The 9,993-nt window shown below is 37.5% G+C and overlaps 1 protein-coding gene across 1 annotated transcript in view; it reads right to left on the bottom strand.

Moving 5' to 3' along the window:
• kif1aa (kinesin family member 1Aa) overlaps positions 1–9,993 on the bottom strand; it is an 80,158-nt gene that overhangs the window by 65,921 nt on the left and 4,244 nt on the right. Inside the window, exon 2 of the mRNA XM_037698301.1 lies at positions 9,213–9,374. Within this exon, the coding sequence (XP_037554229.1) occupies positions 9,213–9,318 (106 nt within the window). The 5' untranslated portion in view covers positions 9,319–9,374. The remainder of the gene's footprint in view (positions 1–9,212; positions 9,375–9,993) is intronic.

Below are 9,993 nucleotides of genomic sequence, written 5' to 3'. Positions count from 1 at the left end.
GAATGTAAGCGTGGTGAATCCGATTTTATGTTAAAAGGGCTTGCCATCACGGGTGACCTGTCTCACTCAATGGAAGAGGCAATGTGATTACGTCAGCAGGTCCGGCTGATGGGAAGTGAACCCACTGACAGCAGCTAGAGGAGGGCCCTGAGGACACCATGCAGCAGCTGCTTTAAGTGTTCTCTGCGTCTGTTTAATTTAAGATCGGACCAGAATTTTTCACTTGTGTGAAAAGATTCTAAAAGGACATAAATGTTACCATCCAAACTGGACACAAGACATTAACATAAAAGTTTAAAACATAAAAATCAGCTGCTGTGTCAGAGTTCAAACACGTAAAAACCTGCTGAGATTAGATATAGACACAAAGATTCAATGGTGCAAATGTTCTGCAACAAAAATAATCTCAGTCTACAGTGAGAGTATTCACCTCTTGTGTATTTTCTTTATTAGTTGTTTTTACAACCTGTATTTTTAATGGATTATAGTATACAGAATAATGAAGGTAAAAGGGGGATTGATGCTTTCCTCCCCCATTTTACTGCCCAAAAGTTCAAGACTAAAAAGTGGTCCATGCATATTGTTAACTGGTTCTTTAGAGGTCAACCAACATGATTTAAACTGGCTGAAGCTGAACTTTAAAAATCAGGGGAGCTAATGGCCGATCCACAACACAGAGCCTTTTGTTTTTTTATTCTTTTATTTTTGGCCAACATGTATTTTTCATTTATCAAAAGATAAAAACAATTGCTTAACTTACACAAACTTATATTATAAGAGCACTTTTGCTGATAAAATACTAATAAGTAAATAAACTGTTAGCAGTAAGCTGGTTGAAGAAGTTAGTGTTGCACCTTAACTTTCCTACTTGGTAACTGATTAAGTATACACAAGCATGGCTGACTGTTGATCTCTTAAAAGTAGGCACCCAATTAAATAATGTACCTCTACATCTAATCATTCGTTTTAGAAGCCACATAGTCCGTTAAATTATTGCCACTTTTGGAAGATTCAATTGCCCCCAGAATCACCACCTTGAAGTAGTGAGGGCGACCACTGAGCGAGATGAGCCAAAGAAACTGTGCACACAGGTCAGAGACCAGGTTGGGGAGAAGAACATCAGAGTGCAGATCAGAGTTGGGTTGTAAAAATATCCTAAACTCATCAAGACCAGCCATTAGGAAATGGATGCCACCACAGAAAAGCTGCCAGGAGACCAAAACTCAGAACAAGAAAAGAGGACATTAATCAGAGAAGCAGCCAGAAGCAAAAACTAACAAAGACAACAAACACCATGCTTGAACCTGACATGTCTTATCAAGCCTAGAGCACGGTCCCCACAGAGAAGCACGGTGGTGGTAGCATCATGCTGTGGGGGTGTTTTTGTTCTCACCAGAAACTGGAAAACTGCTCAGAGTTGATCAAAGATGGAAGCAGCTCAGTTATCGTATTCCATCCATCCATCCATCCATCCATCCATTATTTTTACTGCTTCTTCCTTTTTGGGTCATGGGGGGTCACTGGTGCTCATGTCCAGCTATCAGTCACTGTGTGAGAGGTGGGGGACACCCTGGACAGGTCTCCAGTCCATCACAGGGACAGAGCCAAATGAGACAAACAACCATTCACTCTCTCACTCACACCTAGAGACAATTTAGAGTTACCAATCAGTCCGACATGCATGTTTTTGGTCTGTGGGAAGAAACCGGAGTGCCCCGAGAAAACCCACGCATGCACGGAGAGAACGTGCAAACTCCACTCAGAAAGGCCCCCGGACTGGGACTTGAACCGGGGCACTATAGTTATTATATTGTTTTCTAGTGTGTTTCACGACATAGCTGGTGGTTGGTTTCTTGGTACCCAGCTGCTCTATGCTGCAGATGTGGCCACAGACAGGGAACTCATAATTGTTTTACACTGAATACCCTTCCTGATGGAACCTGGGTTCAAACCTTCATTCTCAGGATTACAGGACAGCAGCAGTGACCACTGAGCTACCGCACGCATAGAAAATGGTATTTAGTTGTGTTTTGTAAACAAACAAACAAAAAAAAAAATTAAATTTTAATGACCAAAATAGAACAGAGTGCCAAAAAGGGGTGGGGCAATACTTTTATAACCTTTTGTAACAACCAAGAGACTGACCCTTGCACTTCTCTGGATACAGACCCATTATTCCTTCAAGTCTGTCCCCTGCATCTTAATTCTGCTCAGAGAGAGAGGAAGGATCTCACGCAACAAGACTGCTGCCATTTTCTCACTTTGTGGGAACAGAACCACCGGCCTACACAAGTGTCAGACAGCACAAACAAAAAAAAAGCTCAGACAAAAAGATTCCTAAGCTCCGTCTTTTTCCCTTTTCCTCCACCAAGGCTACAGAAAGACAAGGGGGTATTTATACCCTGCTTCTGCACCCACCCCCCACCCCCCCAGACAGCAGCCTCAAGCCCACAACCAGAGCCGAACACTCTGTTTGGGAGAACAGACAGTCTCACTGAAAGCTTTATTGTGAGTCTGAGCAGCATGAGGTCTATTATCACGGCTAACGTGCTAAACTCACTTTTGTTTCTTTTTATAACAGATGAACTTGTTGAAAACTGCAAATTTTAAAGAATGTTTGTTTGTTTTGTTCAGAAGGCTGTCAAAATTGGACAAATATCTTCCTGACCTGTGAACTGTATTAAAGTCTAAACGTTCCTTAAAGGAATGCTCGTCGCCCGTCACCTTTCATGCCAGGGTTTAAATTAAGACCATCATATGTTAAGAAATGACAGAGTTGAGACATTGTGGTAAAACCTTGGAAATTACATTTTGCCCAATCTCATACTCGGTATGTGTTGTAACTGACTCTCAGCTACTGTACTACTACGCAAAATTGTACTTCAGTATCTGAATTTTACTGTTAAAGCAATTTATGTTAAACATGATGAGTTGAGGACATCTTGCACATTCTGTTAGCACTCACAAGACGTGTTGGGGATCAGTCGTTCTTCAGCTGCTCCCTTCTGCAGTGAGTTTTACACCTAATGCCCTTCTTGACACAACCTGGGCTCGAACCTGCAGCCTCGGGATTACAAGACTTTGGTGACCACCAAGCCCCATGAAATCACTTTTAAATACACAAAGCATCCAGAAAGTTTTCACAGAGTTTCACTTTTTTTATTTCTATTTTTAATAAATTTGCAAAAATCTCAAATAATATTTTCACCTTGTGATAATGTGTGTAGAATTTCAAGTAAAATATTAATTGAATGCAGTTTGTAATAGGGCTGGGGGATGTATCGAATATACTCGATGTAACACAAGATTTTCGATTTACGATGGTTAAAATGGCTCTATTGCAACCATCGCAAGTATTATTAGACTTGAAAATCCATGTACAGTAGTTCTTTTTCTCCCATCTGCGTCAACTACACGAGGCCCCTCCTTCACCCTCATTGAATACAAACACCCAACCACTCACCGGCGCATGCTTCAGTTAACACAAGTAAACACGGGATATATGAAGAGCAGCTTATAGCTGCAGAGCAAAAAGGAAAACAGTGGCTGTTATTTGGAGAAGGTTTGGATTTAAATTGTCATATGAGCAGCAGAAAGATGTTTTCTGTAGACAATGCCGAAAGCAAGTCCCGACAAAAGGTCAGCACTACGAACCTTTTTCACCATTTAAAACAGCGCTATAAGTTAAGTTGTAAGCTGCAGCTCCGACTATGTTTTCAGTCTCCTTCCCTGAAACAAACCACGGGTCAAAACCCATTTAGCCGTGCTGCGCCTTATGAGGGGAACAGTGTCAGGTAGTGCCACATTAATAGGTCCTTAGTGGCTAACAGAAGGCTAAAGTTAGCCATCTTTTTAGCGATATGATAAGCCACTGTTTTATTAATGTGGCGCTACCTCTCACTGTAAGACTTGAAAATCTGTGTGCAGTGGTTCTCCTTGATTTGCCCGTCCAACTTCACGCGCCCCCTCCTTCTCCCAAACACAACCTCTCACATGCTTCTTCACACACTTTATAACGTTGTGAAGGCAGAGCAGCTGAAGAGGAATATTATTTAATATATGTAAATAGTTTATGTTTTAGACGTTTTTTTGTAGTTACAGCTGTTTGTTAATAAATGTGCCTGTGTGACAAATGGGACAAAGCTTTGACTCAGAAATATATTTATGTTATTACTTTATGGAAAGAAAAAAAATTAATTCAACCTTTATTTATACAAGTTGTTAGTCTCATTGAGCCTCGAGGACTCATTTACAAGAGAAACCTGTTTTTACAAAGAATGATGACAACAGCAGACATAGAACAAATAACTACTGCTGTCGATCAAAAACAATATTGTGTTAGTATTTTTGTTGATTTAAAAAAAGCATTCGATACTATTGACCACACTATTCTGATTGAAAAATTAAATAAATATGGTATAAGAGGACCAGCATTACACTGGGTATCTAGCTATTTGAAAGATAGGAAACAGTTTGTACAAATAAATGGTGTAAGATCTGACCTCTGCAATATCACGTGTGAAGTTCCTCAAGGCTTTGTACTTGGACCAAAGTTATTTATTTTATATGTGAATGACTTAGTGAATGTATCAGGACTCCTCAAATGTGTCCTTTTGCAGATGACACCACATTTTTTGTTTGGGTAAAGATGTAAAACGGATGTTGGAACTGATGAAGACAGAATTTGATAAAATACAAACTTGGTTTAAACTTAATAAATTATCATTAAATTTAGATAAAACTAAATACATGATATTTAGTGACAAAAAGAGAACTGTTGATGATCCATTTAAAATTGAGGGTGTTGAGATTTGTAGAGTTAATGAGATGAAATTTTTGGGTGTAATCACTGATGAACAGCTAACATGGAAAAATCACATAAATTCTGTAAGAACAAAAATATCTAAATCTATTGCAGTACTATACAAAGTCAGGGAATTATTAAATGATAAAGCTCTGTACATGTTGTATAACACAATCATTGTTCCACATTTAATCTATTGCATTGATGTTTGGGGGAAAGCGTGTAAAACATTTACAAAACCTATTTTTATTTTACAGAAAAGAGCTGTAAGAATTATCACCAGAAAGCATTACTGTCACCCATCAAGCACATTATTTTATCAACTGAAGTTATTGAAGTTCCATGATTTAGTAGATTACAGTATTTTATCAGTTATGTATAGGGCTCAAAATAACACATTACCATTAAATATCCAAAGAAATTTTGTTAAAAGACAAAGTTGTTATAATCTTAAGGGGATAGAGATATTTGTCAAACCAAAATTCAGAACTAGTCTGAAGGGAAGGTCTACCACAATCCAAGGAGTTGGATTGTGGAATGGTCTAGAGAGTGATGTGAAAAATGCCAAGTCAATGTGTACATTTAAGAAAAAGATCAAAACTGAATTGTTAAAAAAAATATATGAAGAAGCTTAGTGTGTTTTTTGTATTAGAATTAGAAAAATTAGAAAGAGTTATTCATTTTGTTCTGTTACTTGAAAATTATTGTGATTGAAATAATTGTGTGAAAAAAGGGGCAGATATATTAACATTTTTTCTTCTTTCTGCTGCCTTTCATTTTAAATCTCTTGTATTTTTTATATTGTTATGAAATTGTTTTGTATTTTTTTTAATGAATAAACTTTATACCATACCATACCATAAAAGAAAGCATATAAACTGAAAAAGTAAATGGAAGAAAATGATATTCATTCATTCAACCTTTGTTTACACAAGTTTAAACAACGAAACAAAAACAGCTACATTGTAAAATGGTGTAAAATACTAAAAACAGGAACATGTCTGTGTTGGATTTGCCATGAACTTAGCAGATGTTGGAATATTTAGATATATATCGTATATTGCAATTTATTTTAAAAATACTGGGATATTAATTTTGGGCCATATCGCCCAGCCCTAGTTTGTAATAAGGCTGTTACATAACAAAATGAGGAAAAAGTGAGGCACTGAATACTTGCTGGATGCTGTTTACTACCACATAATATTTTAGCTCAATATGTTTCTAAATTACTAAGTTAGAGACACATGTCTGTGTTTTTAAGGTCAGTTGGCTGTAGCAACCATTTTAAATTGGATTAACTTTAAAAGTCAACCAGTTGTAGAAGTACATTTAATGATTAATTTCAGGAAGCTGCAATAAAATCCACTTGGTAGTTCAGGAGATATGTAGACAAACACACAGATTCAAGCAAAATTATAATCGTCTCCCAACTTTTAGCAGCGGGAGACAGACCCATAACCTTTTGTTCTTAGAAAAATTGATTAAAAACCTCATTCACAAAGAAGTTCAAACAAATCTCTCCAAGGACTTGTCTTATGTACACGTAAAATCAGTATATTCCTAGTGGAATACAGCTCTGAGTGGAAATTGAAGGAGGAGGACAAACACTTGTTGCTCGCTGCTGTAGAGACAGAGGAGGACGTCAAAGTGGCTGCATGACTCTTAAGGCAGGGAATAAAACCTCTGAAGCCATTATTCTGCCAAGGTCGGTCTTTAAAACCTTATAAACTTTAACAAAAACGTTAAAAACTTCAATGAAAACCTTAAAAACTTTAACAAAAACCTTAAAAACTGCAAGGAAAACCTTATAAACTTCAACAAAAACGTTAAAAACTTCAATGAAAACCTTAAAAACTGCAATAAAAACCTTAAAAACTGCAATAAAAACCTTAAAAACTTCAACAAAAACCTTAAAAACTAACGAAAACCTTTAAAGCTTCAAGGAAAACCTTAAAAACTTCAAGGAAAACCTTAAAAACGTCAAGGACAACTTTAAAAACTAACGAAAACCTTTAAAGTTTCAAGGAAAACCTTAAAAACTTCAACGAAAACCTTAAATACTACAACAAAAACCTTGAAAACTTCAACAAAATCCTAAGACTTCTACGAAAACCTTGAAAACTTCAAGGAAAAGCTTAAAAACTTAACAAAAATCTTAAAAACTTTAAGGAAAAGCTTAAAAACTTTACAAAAATCTTAAAAACTTTAAGGAAAAGCTTAAAAACTTCATTAAAAACCTTATAAAGTTCAACGAAAACCTTAAAAACTTCAAGGAGGGCAGAGAAAAACACCACCAAGCTTGGTGTCTAGTCAGCCATGACATGAGGAGGGAGGAAGATGACTAAATCAGGCCAGATGGTAAATATTTTAAGAAGCCTCATCAGTTATTGATGAACGGCTTTACCTTGCAAAGCAAACTCCATATCAAGTATCTTTCCAGTCCCCGCGCCCAATTCATGCACTGTAGAGTGATCTGAACTGTTGTGTGTACCTCAAGACAAACAGAGTCCAGAAGTTAATATTAAATCTTTAAAAACTGCATTGCAGTAATTTTATTTCTTCTAAGGGGTCAGTGCATCAACACTTGCTGTGGATTTAGGATGAAAATAATTTGCAGAAAGACTTCATTTAAAAACATTAAATTAAACAGACACTTTTAATCTGGCCACAAAAGACCTTAACCTGAATAAATGTCAGATTTAATTTTATGGAGATTATTCCAGCTGGTAGGCGACGTGTCTCAGATTACAGTTTGATGATGATTTCACTGCATTAACAACAACATTCATCATTTCTTTAATACAGTTCTGCCTGAGTCACATTAAAATCATTTTTCTTTGAAGTTCTGCTCATGTTGTACGTCTGCCAGGGATTATGCGAGTCCCTCCAGATCCTTTGCAGATAAATTTATCTTTTAATAATCCCACGACCATGAAAGGTCAGGGGTCAGCACAGGGAACAGAACAGCTGGACTCATGCCTTCTGGTGGGACAAGTATTCTCCAGCTGTAGGCCGGATCAATAAACAGTTTCAAACCATCATGGCTGTCGAGATAAACAACGTTTTATTCATCGTAAAGTTCCAACTGTTTAAATACATTTACCAAAAGCAAAGCCTTTAGTTTTTCTTCTTCTTTTGGTTGTTAGCATCTCCTCAGGCTAACTTTGGCTTGTCTGGCTCAACATTACTGAACAAAGACAATAAAAGAAGGAGTAATATTATGTGAAAGAGCAGTTATTACTTTAGATCTATGAGTAAATATAAAACTCTGTTTAAGCTGACACTATATATTAACACTCACTACATGCAAATTTTAGCCTTGATCCAAATTTTTTCATTTAAAAGAATGTAGCAAATAAAAATGTTGATGGAAAACTGATTTAAAATCTGTCCTGAGTGAAATTATTTTAAACAGTGACTGTTCGCTCAATCTCCTTTTTTATGTATGCACAGTAAAATGACAACTGTAGAAAATAGTCAACAAAGTCCATGCTCAATAATCCAGGTGTACAATCCAACAATTTTCAGTCAGGTCATCTGGACAGTTTCTTTTCTTGTGCTGAAACGTTTCACCTTCCATCCAGAAGGCTTCATCAGTCAAGGAAACACACAACACGAAACTGATTCTTCCCCCAACAGCTTACTCCAAAGTGGAACAAACCAGTTATGTTGGTGCTAAGATAGTCTCTTTGGCACGCCCCATTCTCCGGTACTGGCCCTCTTCCTCGTCAACAGTCGTGTCAAACTGGTTCAAAACCAACTAAGTCCATGCTCAATAATCCAGGTATACAATCCAACAATAGAAAAGTAGAAAATAATATTTTGTGTTATATTATTGTACCTATAGGGGAGTGGTGGTGCAGAGGCTAGAGAAGGTGGGCCTGTGATCGGAAGGTTGCTGGTTCAACTTCCTAGACTGACAATATCAAAATGTGGGTGGGAAGGTGAAGCACCCACACCTGTGTCCACCCTCATTTGCTCCACTCTGGGCCCTTGAGCAAGGCCCTTAACCCCCACCATCCGCTCCCCCGGGTGCCCTAAATGGCAGCTCTCTGCTCCACACAGAGGCTGTGGTAGCTCAGTGGTCTGTGCTTTATCAAGCATATATTATTAAATCATATATTAAGATATTATTTAGGCAGTAAAATAAATTGTATTTACACTTTTGTTTAAAAGAAAAAAGCTAACTAAAAATGAAATGGATATTTTATCAGACCGCCCACACCTACCCAGTGACAGGGACAGCTCCTACACCTGTCCTCACTGTGGATTCAGTTCAGCGTTAACCCCTCTGCACACGAGCAAAGATGACCTCATGTGCTGGTTTGGTCTTCATGTGTTACAGCAATAAAGACAGAGCAGCCAAACACCGTCAGCCCGTCGATCAGATTCTGGATGAGTTACTTACTGGTCGTGTTTCCAGACATCTGAATGATGCATTTGCTTTCCTTTTCATACTCTCTGGAGTTGAAGGGACGGACCCTGACCGCCACCTTCACAGAGGCTCCTGCCATGCTGCTGTCCTCTTAGCACCTTTGGGTGCTTTCTGTGCTGTGTGGCTTGAAGGTCTCTAAAAGGGGGAGAAAGTCAATTTTAGTTAACGTGCACACCAACGTTATTTTATGAGCTAGTTATCTGTAAATTATGTCAGAACCAACTTATTTTGGCATGTATTGTTCACATTTATTGTATTATTCACATTTAAAAATATACCCAAAACTCTTTAAAGAAAAGAATATTGCCCATCATCTTCCATTCCAAAGTTTTAAACTTTGATCATATGTTGAGAAATTAGAGTTAAAACCATTTTGGTCAAACCCTGACAACAGAGTTACACATCATTTGTGAGATCTCACACAGTTTGTTAGTTATGAACATCACTAAGCTACTACCACAACAAATCTCACATCAATTTCTAGAAAACTTACAAAATTATTGTCATTATGTTTTCTACGGCCATCTTGAATCAGGATGACTCCAAAAGTTAAACAGTTGTATGCGCATTGATCTTAGATTGTTGACCCCCGTCATGAAATGAATGGACCGTCCCTATGTCCATCCATGTCTGTTGTGAGCATAACTTAAATAATGATTAATGTTTCAATTTCCATTTTGGTGTGTGGCTCCGTCTAAGAATAAAAAAGGTAAAACTGTTGCAACGTCAAAATCAAATAGATTCAAGATGGCCG

The sequence above is a fragment of the Nematolebias whitei genome, chromosome 3 (assembly GCF_014905685.2).
Source record: "Nematolebias whitei isolate Nwh7 chromosome 3, NemWhi1, whole genome shotgun sequence".
In the NCBI taxonomy this organism is placed as follows: domain Eukaryota; kingdom Metazoa; phylum Chordata; class Actinopteri; order Cyprinodontiformes; family Rivulidae; genus Nematolebias; species Nematolebias whitei.
Note: the sequence above shows the minus strand (reverse complement) of the source record. Positions and strands in the feature narration are given on the sequence as shown.